This window comes from Doryrhamphus excisus, linkage group LG16, assembly GCF_037039965.1.
Source record: "Doryrhamphus excisus strain RoL-2023G ecotype Guam linkage group LG16, RoL_Dexc_Guam_v1.1, whole genome shotgun sequence".
In the NCBI taxonomy this organism is placed as follows: Eukaryota; Metazoa; Chordata; class Actinopteri; order Syngnathiformes; family Syngnathidae; genus Doryrhamphus; species Doryrhamphus excisus.
Genome location: NC_136372.1, coordinates 12,715,004 through 12,731,195, shown reverse-complemented (window position 1 = coordinate 12,731,195; position 16,192 = coordinate 12,715,004). Strand labels below are relative to the sequence as shown.

The window sequence follows — 16,192 nt, the reverse complement described above, 5'->3', positions numbered from 1 at the left end:
TCTGCAACTTAATTGGTGTTCAAGCTTTTTTTTCTCCATTGTAACCGAAATTAAAAACAAAATTTAAAAACGACCAAAGTATAGCAGCAGTATAGCAGTATAAATAGATTGTTCAAACACTGCATACAATACACGTTGATTAGAACTCCACTCCAGACAATGTCGCTAATGTGACTAGAGTGTTACTTCGCTAAACACGCCACTCCAAAAAAACGCGAAGAAGAAGACCGGTAGTAGAAGAAGACGAAGGGGGGTGAGTGGGTGAAATCTCACGAGATTTCAGATTGTGTTGATCTCGTCTCAGAGCATCACCTGCGTCGATATCATCAATAAGACAATATCATCAATATCGTCAATAGCAGGTATCGGCTAAATATGTTTATTTCTTGCTTGCTTGTCGGATGGAGAAAGGAGTAACGTGACGTTAGCACATAGTACATTATAATGCACGATGTTTGGCTGCTCTTTGTTTGGGTGTCCGTCTGCTGTGGAGGCAGCATGATGGACAAAACCACATCCAATAAATATGATAAAAATGAAGTATCATATCAAATATTATACACATTTAGAGCACAACACCAACGCTGCTAATTTTAATACGTGCAGTCATTTCTTATTCAATTCAATTCAATTCCTTTTTCATTTGGTATTGGAGCACAATAGATCAGAATCATATTGAATTTAATTTGTATGCATAAATAAAATTCAGCCTAAAATCTGGGCATATTTTATACATTTATATATACATTGTTATTTACATCAATGCTTTTCCTATTTGGTGTGAATTTTAATGAAATAAGTAATATTTCACTTTGTTTTTAGCACTTCCTTGGCTGTTGGAAGCAATGACTGATAATACCGCCAGCTCGACCACCGCCAATGACCTTGACCTCATCTATCTGAAGGGCATCATGGAGAGTCCTCTGGTGGGGTACACGCATATATATACACCGATTCATTCACTTCTACCTGAAAATGTTTTTGTCTCCCAGCGGGGGCATGACAGAAAGTAATTGAGACCCACTTATTTTGGATGATAATGAAACATTTGTCATATATCATGAATAGGATCATACAGAGTCATGAATTCCTATAATATGAATGAAAATACTGAATTCATTCATTTATTTTCTACCGCTTATTCTCACGAGGGTCGCTGGGGATGCTGGAGGCTATCCCAGCTGTCTTCGGGTGAGAGGCAGGGTACACCCTGGACTGCCAGCCAATCACAGGGCACTTATAGACAAACAACCATTCACACTCTCATTCATACCTATGGACAATTTGGAGTCGCCAATTAACCTAGCATGTTTTTGGACTGTGGGAGGAAACCTGAGTACCCGGAGAAAACCCATGTATGCACAGGGAGAACATGCAAACTCCACACAGAGATGGCCGAGGGTGGGATTGAACCTGGGTCTCCTAGCTGTGAGGTCTGCACGCTAACCACTCGTCCGCCGTGCAGGCCAAAATACTGAATTATGACTGATATTATAGTCATTGATGCAATTTGTGACTGTGTGTTAGGACGAAGAGGAGAACGTGGAGCATGTGCATCTGTCCCCAGTGAGGAAGAACAACGTGGAACTTCTCCAGGAGATTCTCAGTGATCTTGACCCTTTCACGCCCTCTTCCGATGCTGCTGCTGAGCTGTGCCACCTCCTCACACAACCCCACTTTCAGGTGTGGAATCATCCCAAATAAATGTTACAGTACTTATGTATGTATACCTACCGTATATCATAACATAATCATCATATGATGTCAGTCTTTACTAGAGACTCATGATTCAGTTGCATCCAACGGGGATGGAAGCCCTCCTCCCAGCCCGTGTGACTTCATCACTCATGACCGCCAAGATCAGGACGGACACCTTTACAAATTCCAGCCGCCGCCTGATGCAGTGCGTATGGTGGGCATCCGCAAAGTAGCAGGAGAACATCTGGTAAGTACCTTCATGCTGCATGGAATGGAAGGAACGCAGTTGAGAGAAGAATGCTGAGGAAAAAAGGTGTGTTTTCAGGGTGTGACGTTCAAGGTGGAGGGAGGTGAGCTGGTGATAGCACGTATCCTCCATGGAGGGATGATAGACCAGCAAGGATTGCTGCGTATCGGCGATATCATCAAAGAGGTGAATGATCTTTTTCTCCGTTCCCTTCCTTACATTCATCTTCATTCTGGACATATCATTGTATTCATTCTACAGCATTTCAGCCCATTCACACACGGCCCTGTTAGGAAACTTTCCGTAGTGTCCCAACCTTAAAAGAAGGAGACAGATATGAGGTGCTGGCAGTTGTGTGTGTGTTCTCCAAAAAATAAACCACACACATAATAAAGATAATGATAGGATCCCTATTGGGAATCTGTCTGTAGTGTCTTAATTTTATAAGAAGGAGAAATATATGAGGTGCTGACAGTTGTGTGTGTGTTCTAAGGAAAAATAAACCACACCGACACACACATCATAAAGATGATGATAGGATCCCTGGTGGGAATCTATCCGTAGTGTCATAACCTTAAAAGGAGACATATGAGGGGATGACAGTTGTGTGTGTGTGTTCTAAGAACAAATAAACCACACTAACACACACATAATAAAGGTGGTGATAGGATTGTCATTGGGGATCTATCTGTAGTGTCCCAACCTTAAAAGAAAGAGACAGATAGATAAGAAAGATAAGAGGTGCTGACAGTTGTGTGTGAGTGTGTTCTAAAAAAATAAACCACGCTGACACATACATAATAATGATGGTGAAAGGATCCCTGTTGGGAATCTGTCTGTAGTGTCTTAATTTTATAAGAAGGACAAATATATGAACTGCTGACAGTTGTGTGTGTGTTCTAAGGAAAAATAAACCACACTGACACACACATCATAAAGATGATGATAGGATCCCCGGTGGGAATCTATCCGTAGTGTCATAACCTTAAAAGGAGACATATGAGGTGATGACAGTTGTGTGTGTGTTCTAAGAACAAATAAACCACAGTGACACACACATAATTAAGGTGGTGATAGGATTGTTGTTGGGGATCTATCTGTAGTGTCCCAACCATAAAAGAAAGAGACAGATAAGAGGTGCTGGCTGTTGTGTGTGAGTGTGTTCTAAGAAAAAATAAACCACACTGACACATAATAAAGATGGTGATAGGATCCCTGTTGGGAATCTGTCTGTAGTGTCCTTGAAGCGAGATGCCTTGTTCCCAGAGACTGCGTGAGGCAGGGTTGTGGAAGGAGTGCTTGTACAGTAAATTTGTTGCTGGATGTTGTGTTGTGAAGGTGAATGGGCGAGATGTGGGACAGGATCCGAGGGTTCTGCAGGAGGAGCTCCAAGCAGCCAGTGGAAGTGTGGTGCTGAAGATACTACCCAGCTACCATGAAACTAACCCCCCAAGACAGGTAAAGACCCGATCACGACTAAATCCTTGGAAAAGAAGTCAGAAGTCAGCATTCCCTGCCATCTGCCATCTTTGTCTTCTTAGTAGAAATGGAAAGCTATGAAACATATCCAATCTTGTTCTCTCTTTTACTGACAAAATCACCTGTTTGTGTATTAATACTACTACTACTAATAATAATAATGCAGGTGAACATGTGTTTGTCTTAGATGTTCTTTAAGTGTCACTACGACTACCATCCAGCCACAGATAATCTGATTCCCTGCAAGGAGGCTGGATTGAGCTTCAGTGCAGGCGACATCTTACACATCGTCAACCAGGACGATGTCAACTGGTGGCAGGTGACGTACCAACAGCAGCTGTTGTTGTACTTTTACATCCAGTATATTACAGTAGATCCTCATTCATTGGTTCCACATTCCACCGTCATTCGTGAACGTTCTCCAAGTAGGAACATTTTCAATATTAAAGCATAGAAACCTATTTTCCACTTTCTAAGTACACTTTTTTACATGAGAGACCCCTGACATGAAATAACACCCCTATAGTCACCTTTAGAATTCTTTTACCCAATGTAGTAGACATCATAAGAGAAAATAAGATATAGAAAACCTGTTTACCACCTTCGAAAAACACATTTTGACATGATTAGAGCCCTCCAGACATGAAATAACACCCCTATAGTCACCTTTACAATTCTTTTACCCAATGTAGTAGGCATCATAGGAGAAAATAAGATATAGAAAACCTGTTTACCACCTTCGAAAAACACATTTTAACGTGATTAGAGCCCTCCAGACATGAAATAACACCCCTATAGATACCTTTACACTCCTATTACACAGTACAGTAGACATCATAAGAGAACATAAGACATAACATCAAGTTATTGTACTTCCTGTGGTGGAACGTTACTGAGTGAATACCACACCGTACATTTTGAATGCCAAGAGGCTGCTTAAATATGCATTTTTTGGACTAATAACATTATTTTTATCTTATGTGTGTGTGTGTGTGTTATGCAGGCACGTCATGTGGAGGGTGGGCCTGCAGGATTGATTCCCAGTCAAATGTTGGAGGAGAAAAGAAAAGCGTTTGTCAAGAGAGATATAGAACTCATTCCCGCAGGTAAGCAAATAGTATTTGGATATATATCAAGGCAAATATTTAATCGAGATTAATCGAATTTGGTCCATAGTTAATTACTAATTAATCGCAGACAGAGATACGTTTTTATAACAAGTAGGTGAAATCTCTTTGTAGTCAACAATTCGATGTGTAAGTACAGTGATAGTGTTTGAATGTATAATGCCGGCGGCCATTTGAACACATCTATTCTGACACATTTTCCTGCTTGCTTATTGTCACAGGTAATTTGTGCTCAGGTGTCGGCGTGAAAAGGAAGAAAAAAATGATGTATGTGACCACGAAAAATGCAGGTACTGTTCTTATTTTGTCAATTCTTGCAATTTCTTGCTTTGCAACTCATTCCTCACTCTTATTTATTATTCCACAACACGACACACACACACACACATATGCACCATGCACACATATACTACAAATACACACATACATGACACACATACACAACATGCACGCATGCAAACATACGTGCATCACACACACGTGCATGCATGCACACATACACGACACACACACGTAAACAACATGCATGCAACCACAGCCACCTGTAGTGTGATTGCTCCTCTGTCGGTCTATTGCATTAGCTTAGCTACTATAAAGCAATAGAAAAACATCCACAAAGCTGAAATAAAGCCGTGTCTTTTGATGAATGCGATCGCTCCTCCACATGCAGATGATAAATCTTAACGATGAGAGATGACATGCTGTTGATGACGTTGCTGTGGAATGTTTCTTTTCTTGGTCAGACTTTGACAGACATGAGATCCTGCTGTACGAGGAGGTGGCCAAGATGCCTCCTTTCAAGCGCAAGACTCTCATTCTGGTTGGTGCCCAAGGTGTAGGACGACGACGCCTGAAGAACATGCTCCTCCTGAGGGATCCCCACCTTTTTGGAACCACCATTCCATGTAAAGCCTGATCTTCACATCTCATGGAATACACCAATACTGTATATCTACACTATATACTGTACATATATGGACTATGGAATATATCTACTGTATATAGATATATGTGTATATTTCATAGCCAGCATCATTGGAACTCATTGGAACTGTGTGTGTCCAGACACCTCCAGAAAGCCCAAAAAAGGGGAGCGTGAAAGTCGGATGTATGCGTTTACAAGCCGCAGCAAGATGGAGGCTGACATCAAGAATGGCTGCTATCTGGAGTACGGAGAATGTGACGGCAGTTTGTATGGAATCAAGACTGATTCCATACACGAGGTTGTGGAGGCAGGCCGCGTTTGCATTCTGGATGCACACCCTCAGGTACACACAAATACATATGCATACATTCATGTACATACATACATCAGTACACATACATACATACATTGATAAATACACCTACATTAAAAGTCATATAGATAGAGTTTGTTATGTATCCCATGGTGTAGAATGAATGTTGTGTGTGTGTATTTTAGTCTCTGAAAGTGCTGAGGACGTCAGAGTTTTTGCCCTTCGTGGTTTTCCTTCAATCGCCAGACTTTGAGGCCCTGAAGGCAAAACATCAGTCCAGCGTGGAGGCTGATGTTTCCACTAAAGTGCTCTCAGTAAGTCGCACTTTCTCTTTACGAACATTTTGTATGACATGAATTGGACTGGCCTTTTATTGTGGCCAGCGGAAGGCACAGCTGGCTAATCAGCATTTTGATATGCCACACCTCGTCCTCACCCTTTAGCAGACACTTAGCATTTAGCACACCTCTACATTTAGTATTTAGCACATATTTACGATTTAGCACACATTTAGCAGACCTTTAACATTTAGCAGACCTTTAGCATTTAACAGATCTTTAGCATTTAACACACATTTAGCATTTAGCACATGTTTGGCATTTAGCACACATTTAGCAGACCTTTAGCATTTAGCAGGCATTTAGCAGACATTAAGCGCACCTTCGCATTTAGCACACCTTTAGCATTTAGCCGACCTTTAGCATTTAAAACACCTTTAGCACACTTTTAGCGTTTAGTACACATTTAACATTTTGCACACATTTAGCAGACCTTTAGCATTTAGCAGCCATTTAGCGGACATTGAGTGGACATTTAGCAGACATTTAACAGGCATTTAACAGGCATTTAGCGGACCTTTAGCGTTTAGCACAGGTTTAGCATTGAGTACACATTTAGCAGACCTTTAGCATTTAGTAGGCATTTAGCAGACTTTTAGCATTTAGCAGATTTTTTGCATTTAGCGGACTTTTAGCATTTAGCACAGGTTTAGCATTGAGCACACATTTAACAGACCTTTAGCATTTAGCAAGCATTTAGCAAGCACTTAGCACACCTTTAGCATTTATCACACATTTAGCATTTAGCAGACTTTTAGCATTTAGTAGACATTTAGCACACCTATAGCATTCAGCAGACATTTGGCATTTAGCAGACCTTTAGCAAATAACAGACATTTCCAGTTAATAGATATTTAGCAATTAGCAGACATTTAGCACTGGGATGCGTTTGTGATGAAGATGGGAGAGAGAGGTAGGACTATTTTGCAGAAAGGAAAAGTTGTGCTAATGAAAGATGGAAGCAAAAAGTGTTGAGTTGTGTGCGGATGGATGGATGTTGTGTAGTGATTGGAATGTGGTGTTGTCGATGGCAGGATGAGGAGCTGCAGAGAACGTGTGAGGAGAGTTCTAAAATCCAAGCTGCTTACGGTCATTACTTTGACTTCAGCATCCAAAACAACAACCTGGATGAAAGCTACCGGGAAGTCAAAGCTGCCCTGGACATGGTCTCTAAAACCCACCAGTGGGTTCCCGTCACCTGGGTGTTCTAGAAGGAGCGGTTGGACCGTGAAGGATGACTTCTGCTGTGAAGATGAAAATGCCAACGTGCAAGTGGATCCCAAGCAGGAGTGTGAAGACTAAAGCACACAATGGAAGTGTTTCTGTTTCACTCGTTGAATGAAAAAGAATGAGGAAAAGGCCAGAAAGTCTTTTTAACATTTATTTCTTGGCTTTTTTTTTGTTTCATTGCAAAACAAAAACCTTTTTATTATGAATTTATGAATGAATGCTTTTTATTTTTGTATAAGTATTATTATTTCTTATATTATTTTGTTGCATTTGCTAATTAAAGTGTTGCTTATTGTTCAATGGATTGAAAATTAGCTTTCATTTCAAATGACATGCTGCCATTTTGGCTAGTCACATGACTTGTCACCGGACAAATGTTTGCTATGGACACGACTTAGGGAGTCATGAATGAATAAAATGAAAGGCTGAAGATATTTGCTCCATATATTTGATCTTGATATTTATATGGTGTATTTACTGTTGTGAGGCAAATCCAATTCAAGCGAGTTTACGATTGGCCTGTTTTCTTTTAATGCGGGTCTTGAGGGCTAGAAGGTCGATGTAGAGAATCTGATTGAGGACGGCCGATGCACAAAGAATTCCACCGTGCAGAGCTCCAGCCATGCCGTTACAGAACACATCCTGACCTGCGTACACAATAAAGACATATACTGTACTGTTAGCATTAGCAGGATATAGTACTTCATAGAGCTACGTACTGTATGTCCGGACTACCTGTTAAGTAGAGACCACCAACTGGTGTTTGGGGTCTGGTCCTTGCAACCGTTTGTGGGGTGAAGCGCTCCAGGTTGTGTTCCGCACCGTACATTTCCCCTCTTGGGGCACCCAAATAGTGGACGTTCGTCAGCGGGGTGGCGGCGTCCACCATAACCACCTAAACAGCAAACAAACACACTCAAACGAAGACAGAAACACCATTGGAAGACTAAAAATGGCCAGCAGTTGCATACGGCACACAGAAGAGTTTCTCACTTTCCCAACAACACCATTTAGAGCTCATACTGTGCATACCTACCTTTTCATCGGACAGGGTCCACAGGGGGTGGCACACGGGCCGCATCATTTGTGATTGCAAATGTTACTGTTTGCAACAACGGTACTGATACTGATCACAACAACAGTACTGATGGCAACAACAGTATTGATGGGAACAACAGTACTGATGGCAACAACAGTATTGAAGGCAACAACGGTACTGACGGCCACAATGGTACTCATGTCAACAATGGTACTGATGTCAACAATACTGATGGCTACAACTGTACTGATCACAACAATGGTACTGATGACAACAATGGTACAGATGGCTATAACTGTACTGATCACAACGATGGTACTGATGGCAACAACGGTACTGATGGCAACAACAGTATTGATGGCAACAACAGTACTGATGGCCATAATGGTACTGATGTCAACAATGGTACTGATGTCAACAACGGTACTGATGGCTACAACTGTACTGGTCACAACAATGGTACTGATGGCAACAATGGTATTGATCACAACAACGGTACTGATGGCAACAATGGTACAGATGGCTACAACTGTACTGACCACAACGATGGTACTGATGGCAACAACGGTACTGATGGCAACAACGGTAATGATGGCAACAATGGTAATGATGGCAACAATGGTAATGATGGCAACAATGGTGCTAATGGCAACAATGGTATTGATCATAACAATGGTACTGATGGCAACATTGGTACTGAAGGCAACAATGGTACTGATGGCAACAACAGTACTGATGGCTACAACGGTATTGATCACAACAATGGTACTGATGGCCACAACGGTATTGATCACAACAACAGTACTGATGGCCACAACGATATTGATCACAACAACGGTACTGATGGCCACAACGATATTGATCACAACAACGATACTGATGGCAACAATGGTACTGAAGGCAACAATGGTACTGATGACAACAACAGTACTGATGGCTTCAACTGTACTGATGGCTCCAACAGCACCAATCCCAAGCAGTCCGACTGGGAATTGTCTGACAAGTGATCAGTGATGCATGAGACGATGAATGCATTATTGGTTGTGTTAGTGGTTGTGTTGGTATTGGTTTTTGAACGTGAGCAGAGTCGTAAGTGCACTGGCTGAAATCCCTGAAGGTGACGATGAGAAGCTGAGGGTGCAGACCAGTACCTGTACCTGTACCTGTACATGTACCTCCTGAGGCAGATTAGAAGAACGTAATCCAACATATGAAAGTTGTTTTTGTGATGTCCAGCACCCCCATGTAGTACCTAACCAATGTACTTTTACACTGCCTGTCTGGATAGCAACCGGTTGCTAACTGGATACATGATATGATATATATACATATATATATATATATTGGGGGGAGGGGGGTGACGCCATGTAAAAAGCTAAAGACATAAGGAAGACAGAAAGACCTTGAACCAATGAACACACCTTGTCTTTCAGTTGGGGGAAGATGGTCAGGGCCCAATCCAGCAGTTCTTGAGACATGGCGTGTTTCATATCCAGGTAGTCTTGTCCCCTCTTGCCCAGCTTTGTCCCCTCCCACTCCTCAAACCACTCATAGCGAGCCATGGTGAGCAAAGTCATGCAGGACTTGCCTGAAGAACATAAACACATCCCAAACATTTCAACAGTTTCTTGACAAATGGGTCTTTTATGGAGGAGCAAGAGCCGTGTGTGTGTGTTTGTGTGTGTGTTACCTGGGTGTCGAATGCTGGCTGTGGGATCTTTGGCGGATGGAAAGGTGATGAACATCATGGGAATGTTCCCCAATACCTGCTCTCTGCTCCGTGAGGAATACTCTTCCATCCTTCATACACACAACTTATTGTATACATGTATGTATACATGATACATACATCCCATGACCTGACACATGAGTATAGCAATGCTTGAGTTATTAGAAATATTCTTTGTGTCCTTTCCAGTGATGGAGAGCAGCACTTGGTAGTGACGCTTAAGTCTAATATTTACACTCGCTCACCGGCTTACCAAAACACTTGTCAACCTGAGGCAGTGCAGATTTACACCCAGCCCGAAGTGGGAGAACCAGGATGAGCTTTTTACTTGCAAGTCTACATGGTTATTCATTTGATAATATCACATATGGAAATCATAAAGTGTGAAAAGGCTCCAAAGACACAGAACTTACAGTGAGTCCAGGTTGTTGTCTTTATACATCCAGAAATTGGTGGAAACGATTCCCAGTTCTTCTTTGGTTCCATCCAGACCAACAAAGACCAAGAAGGAACCCATGCCGTGACGTACCATACTCAACAAGGACCGGATCTCTAGCCAAGAGTCCAACAGTCAGGAAAAGGAAACAAAGAGGAAGTACACTCAGAGATTTCACCTGCTTTTTCTTGGATGTGCTGCGGCAAAAACTTCTGGAAGGTGTTGAAGATTCCTGCATTGGAGATGACGGCGGGAGCAAAGATCTCAATCTCCTCCTGGCCCTTCAGCACCGTCACACCTGCAAACAAAAACAACCATGACAGTTCAAAATACACAGATTAGATGTGATGTATACATAGCCAAGATATGATGAGCATGTGATGAATACATGACCAAGATATGATGAATATGTGATGACTACATGACCAAGATATGATGAATATGTGATGAATACATGACCAAGATATGATGAATATGTGATGACTACATGACCAAGATATGATAAATAAGTGATGAATACATGGCCGAGATATGATAAATATATGATGAATACATGACCAAGATATGATGAATATGTGATGAATACATGACCAAGATATGATAAATAAGTGATGAATACATGACCAAGATATGATAAATAAGTGATGAATACATGACCAAGATATGATAAATATGTGATGAACACATGACCAAGATATGATGAATATGTGATGACTACATGACCGAGATATGATGAATATGTGATGAATACATGAGTCGAGATATGATAAATATGTGATGAATACATGACCAAGATATGATAAATATGTGATGAATACATGACCAAGATATGATAAATATGTGATGAATATATCACCGAGACATGATAAATATGTGATGACTACATGACCACGATAAGATGGACATGTTAGATAGATAGATAGATAGATAGATAGATAGATAGATAGATAGATAGATAGATAGATAGATAGATAGATAGATAGATAGATAGATAGATAGATAGATAGATAGATAGATAGATAGATAGATAGATAGATAGATAGATAGATAGATAGATAGATAGATAGATAGATAGATAGATAGATAGATAGATAGATAGATAGATAGATAGATAGATAGATAGATAGACTCCCTTTATTGTCATTGCACAAAAACACAGTAGTGAAATTGCCAACGAAATGTCGTTGCCTGGCTCCCATATAATAATGACAAAGCTAGGATAAAAAGCTAAAATATAAAATAGCATTCTTTTCTCACCACAAGCTCTCCCTTGCTGGTTTAGTAGAACACGCTGCACGGGAGCCCTGACCAAGACAGCGCCCCCTGACTGTTGGATGACAGGGATGATATGGAAGGCAAACTCACTGGCGCCCCCTCGTGGGTAGTAAGCACCGCGTTTGTAATGATGGACAAGAAGTGCATTGATGAGAAAGCTGGACTGTTTAGGAGGCACACCTTGAAGAAAACAAGCATAGAGGTTTTTACATGATGTGTGAAATATGAACTACATTAGTATGTTTAGTATTTGTCATTGTCCAGCACCATAGAAAAGGTAGGCAGAGAGAGCCTGAAGGTCCTTGTTGTCTGTGAGACTGGACATGATTTCGGAGTGGTTTGTTGTCGCTAGGCGGAAGACGGTTGATATGCGATCCAATAGGCCCGTCCAAATCAGGAAGTTGACCAGCCAATAAGGAATCATCTTCAAACCGGCAATCAGTGGTGTCCGTTGTGAGGCTAACTGCAAGAGAACACATCAAGTACGTATGCTATACACTCCATAAACTCTATACAGTCTGTGTACACATGGATATGTACCATTCATACATTCTATGTATGAATGGTACACCCCATATGTACACCCCATACACTGTATGAACACACACTGTACCCTCCATACACTCTATAAACACTCAATGCACACTCTCTACACTTTATGTACACTCTATGTACACTCTATGTACATTCCATGTACACTCTACAAACACTCAATGTGCACTCTATGTACACTCTATGTACACTCTATGTACACTTTATGGACACTCTATGTGCACTATGTACACTCCATGTGCACTCTATGTGTACTCTATGTGCACTCTATGTACACTTGATGTGCACTCTGTGTACACTTGAAACTCTCTACAAACACTCTATGTACGCTATATGTGCACTCTATGTGCACTCTATGTGCACCCCATACACTCTATGAACACACTATGTGCACCCCATACACTCTATGAACACACTATACACCCATACACTCTATGAACACACACTGTACCCTCAATACACTCTATAAACACTCAATGTACACTTGATGTACACTTTATGTACACTATATGTACACTCTATGTACACTCTATGTAAACTCTATGTACACTCTATGTGCACTCTATGTACACTCTATGTACACTCTATGTACACTCTATGTGCACCCCACACACTCTATGAACACACTATGTACCCTCCATACACTCTATAAACACTCAATGTACACTCAATGTACACTCTATGTATACTCAATGTGCACTCTATGTACACCCCATACACTCTATGAACACACTATGTACCCTCCATACACTCTATAAACACTATATGTACACTCAATACACTATATACACACTCCATGCACTATATGTACACTCCATGCACTCTATGTACACTCTATACACTCTGTGTACATGCTATATACACTCTACACTGTATATACACTATGAGTGTATATGCAGAGTGTGTACAATATATGTAGACGCTATACACTGTGTATATACAAGAGAGTGTACTGTATATGTCAGGGCAGCTGAGCCAAGTCTAGTGACAGCTTCCTTCTTTTAGTGAACCTTCATCAAGCGGAAAAACTCGTCAATGGCGTCCTCCTCCCCAGGGAACTGCTTCTTCAGGCTGGCTGCCATTTCCGTCTTCCCAGCATGGATGTGATACTCCCTGGGAAAAGGGAACAAACACTTAGGGTTTTAAGATCAAATAAACAACTGGAAGTATAAAAATACTTCATCCTCTAACCTTTGTTGTCCTGGCTGGCCCAAAAGCAGAGTATCAAAGTGTTGCTCCAGTCGAGTAAACTGCAACTGGCCTTCTGTGATCTGATCCAACGCAATCCTCAGCATGCTGTTGTCATGAAGCTGGCCCAGGTAATGAATGCCTGGCATCAACAGTCAGCAATATTATTCCTATATATTATATTCATATATTCCTATGTGTATTGATCTGAGGACCGTGTGCTACTGATACTGACTGGTACTTGGTATTTCATGTCTTTCAGATACGTATTTCTATGCTAAAGACCTGGATCAAACCATGGACATGTTTTTTGTGAAAAAGACTTGAGGAAGTGACATACCCACATCAAACTCAAATCCTTTATTTTGAAAGGTGTGCGTGCATCCTCCAGCCTGATCGTGCTGCTCCAGAACCAGAACCTTCTTTCCAGCTTTGGACAACAACGCCGCCGCTGACAGTCCTCCCATCCCGCTGCCAATAACCACAGCATCCAAACCCTGAGGAACACGATCCATGCGGAATCCTACGTATACATAACATATATATACGTATCATGTTATTTGGAGGATTGGAGTACACAGATTCATTTCATTCATGCCATCGTTCTTCTCAATCATCTTCCACAAAAGAAATTCTCCAACTCAGACTGGAAAGAATCCACATATCAGAGAAATGGATGAGAGAAAGTCATGTGTCAATCATAGTAATCAAAATACCTGATATTGATAAACCCACGCATGCACAGGGAGAACATGCAAACTCCACACAGAGATGGCCGAGGGTGAAGGGTGGAATTGAACCCTGGTCTCCTAGCTGTGAGGTCTGTGCGCTAACCACTCGATCGCCGTGCCACATCAGCATACAATATGAATAATCCTCTCCCAAGAAGCTTCACATCCTGCCTGGACAGTTTTGGAATATAGCAGTTCATTGACTTTCCCACCCACTCTAAAGGTCATATTCTGGACCTGCTGTTCTGGTGTTACTCCGTTTAATTGTTCTGCCATTGGGCTCCCATCTCTGACCATAAACTTGTATCATTTAACGTCAACCTTGCACTATTGAAATCCAAACTGCCTCGTTCCATATCATTAATACAAAGGACACTGACCTAACTGCTCTGAATACCAGTATTGCTAATCAACTACACATCCACTCCTGATGAACTGCTTACCCGTTATAACACTGGATTTCATAATATTCTGGACACAGACTGTCACCCTCAACCACTCCGCACCCTGGTTTACACCTGAACTCAAGGCTAATCGATGTCAACTCAAACGCATCTACAGGAAATCTGGACTCACTGTTCATAGGACCACTCATTCTCCACTACAAGGTCATGATCACTACTGCCAAATCCACCAAACCCAATTCCACCCTCCCAGCCGCATGTCTCTCTGACTGCCTACAGGAAATCAGAACTTGGTTCTCCATCAATACATGTATGTGTGTGATTTTTTTTTTTCTTGCTACCTCATGCATTTATTAGAACAAATAGTTGAACACCAGCATCTCCGAAGGGAGTCCTTGAAGAACATCAGTTCATATATATTTGACAGGAGTACTCTTCTGTTTTTTGGACTCTAGTTCTAGTCAAAGAGCCTTCATAAGACAAACGTGTGGTGCTGTTGTTACTTTGGAAGTAGATTCCTAAAAACAACAATAAAATGTTAACCAAAGATCACCTATAAGACGGAAACACTGTGCTGTTTTTAGTGATGCCCTGTAAAACACTAGTCAAGGGTCCTCTACTGTATATGACAAGAAAACTGCTGTTTTTTAGTTGTTTTTTTTATGTGTGTCATTTTAACTGTGTTTTATTTATCTTAACAATTCTGTACAGTGACCTTGAGTGTCCTGAAAGGTGCCTATAAATAAAATGTATTATTATTATTATTACTACACACCATCATCATACTATACACATGTCTACAGTACACACCACCATCATACTATACACATGTCTACACTACACAGCATCATCTTTGGTTGAGAGTAAATAGTAAACAAAGGTATATCCACACGACACACATTAGGGTAAAACGCCATCCTATTTTTCTTATTTAGTTTTTTTTATTTGAGCAGGAAGGAAGGAAGGAAGGAAGCAAGGAAGGGAAGGGGAACTGTTGTCGAACAACAGAGAAGGCTTTTCAAGGTCTGCTCATCCTGCCATAAACACTTCCTATGCGCATTCAACGAGGCGCAGGTGCATACAGTATGTAAAAAAACCTTCAAAGTAAAAGCATTGTGCTTCTAATGTAAGGTTGTTGGAATGAATTATCCAATGAGGTTTGGGGGCGGGCCATGTGTACTGAGTGCAGGTAAAGGTGATCTCACCTCTCTTTAGTCTGTCATCCCTCTTTTTGTCGTTGTTCTCCAGGGCTCCCGGAGGCTTGACGGTCCTCTCACTGAACACCTTGTAGCGCCGCCCGAAGGTCAGGAAGGCCAGCATCAGGCCGACAAACACCACAGCAAGCAGCCACCACCACATCGTCCAGCCTGGACCAGCTGAGTAAAGGACAGTAGGTGATGGACGGCGGTCCGTTATGTAGGGAGGACTTGGGCACCGGCTAAGGATATAATTACCCAGCAACTCATGACCTGTCCCCAATG

At 41.4% G+C, this 16,192-nt stretch overlaps 2 protein-coding genes across 4 annotated transcripts; one reads left to right on the top strand and one right to left on the bottom strand.

Moving 5' to 3' along the window:
- Positions 1 to 244: 244 nt before the first annotated feature.
- LOC131103681 (MAGUK p55 subfamily member 2-like) lies at positions 245 to 7,781 on the top strand. Of its 3 annotated transcripts, none has more exons than XM_058050142.2 (13): positions 245 to 362; positions 823 to 926; positions 1,528 to 1,683; positions 1,769 to 1,945; positions 2,024 to 2,131; positions 3,284 to 3,403; positions 3,612 to 3,743; positions 4,428 to 4,530; positions 4,773 to 4,841; positions 5,295 to 5,456; positions 5,617 to 5,819; positions 5,975 to 6,103; positions 7,162 to 7,781. In XM_058050142.2, the coding sequence occupies exons 2-13, from the start codon at positions 846 to 848 to the stop codon at positions 7,336 to 7,338; spliced, it is 1,617 nt and encodes a 538-aa protein (XP_057906125.2). In that variant the 5' UTR covers positions 245 to 362; positions 823 to 845; the 3' UTR covers positions 7,339 to 7,781. The 3 variants fall into 3 exon arrangements, with proteins under 3 accessions (XP_057906125.2, XP_057906126.2, XP_057906124.2); XM_058050143.2 differs by having other exon boundaries at positions 2,012 to 2,131; positions 7,236 to 7,781; XM_058050141.2 differs by having other exon boundaries at positions 2,012 to 2,131.
- Positions 6,995 to 16,099, bottom strand: LOC131103680 (all-trans-retinol 13,14-reductase-like). Its single transcript, XM_058050140.2, has 12 exons — positions 15,917 to 16,099; positions 13,917 to 14,099; positions 13,580 to 13,718; positions 13,399 to 13,501; positions 12,104 to 12,299; positions 11,819 to 12,016; positions 10,740 to 10,859; positions 10,539 to 10,677; positions 10,087 to 10,196; positions 9,818 to 9,984; positions 8,093 to 8,252; positions 6,995 to 8,004 (listed from the first exon to the last, which is right to left on the bottom strand). The coding sequence occupies exons 1-12, from the start codon at positions 16,068 to 16,070 to the stop codon at positions 7,856 to 7,858; spliced, it is 1,818 nt and encodes a 605-aa protein (XP_057906123.2). The 5' UTR covers positions 16,071 to 16,099; the 3' UTR covers positions 6,995 to 7,855.
- Between the last annotated feature and the right edge of the window lie 93 nt (positions 16,100 to 16,192).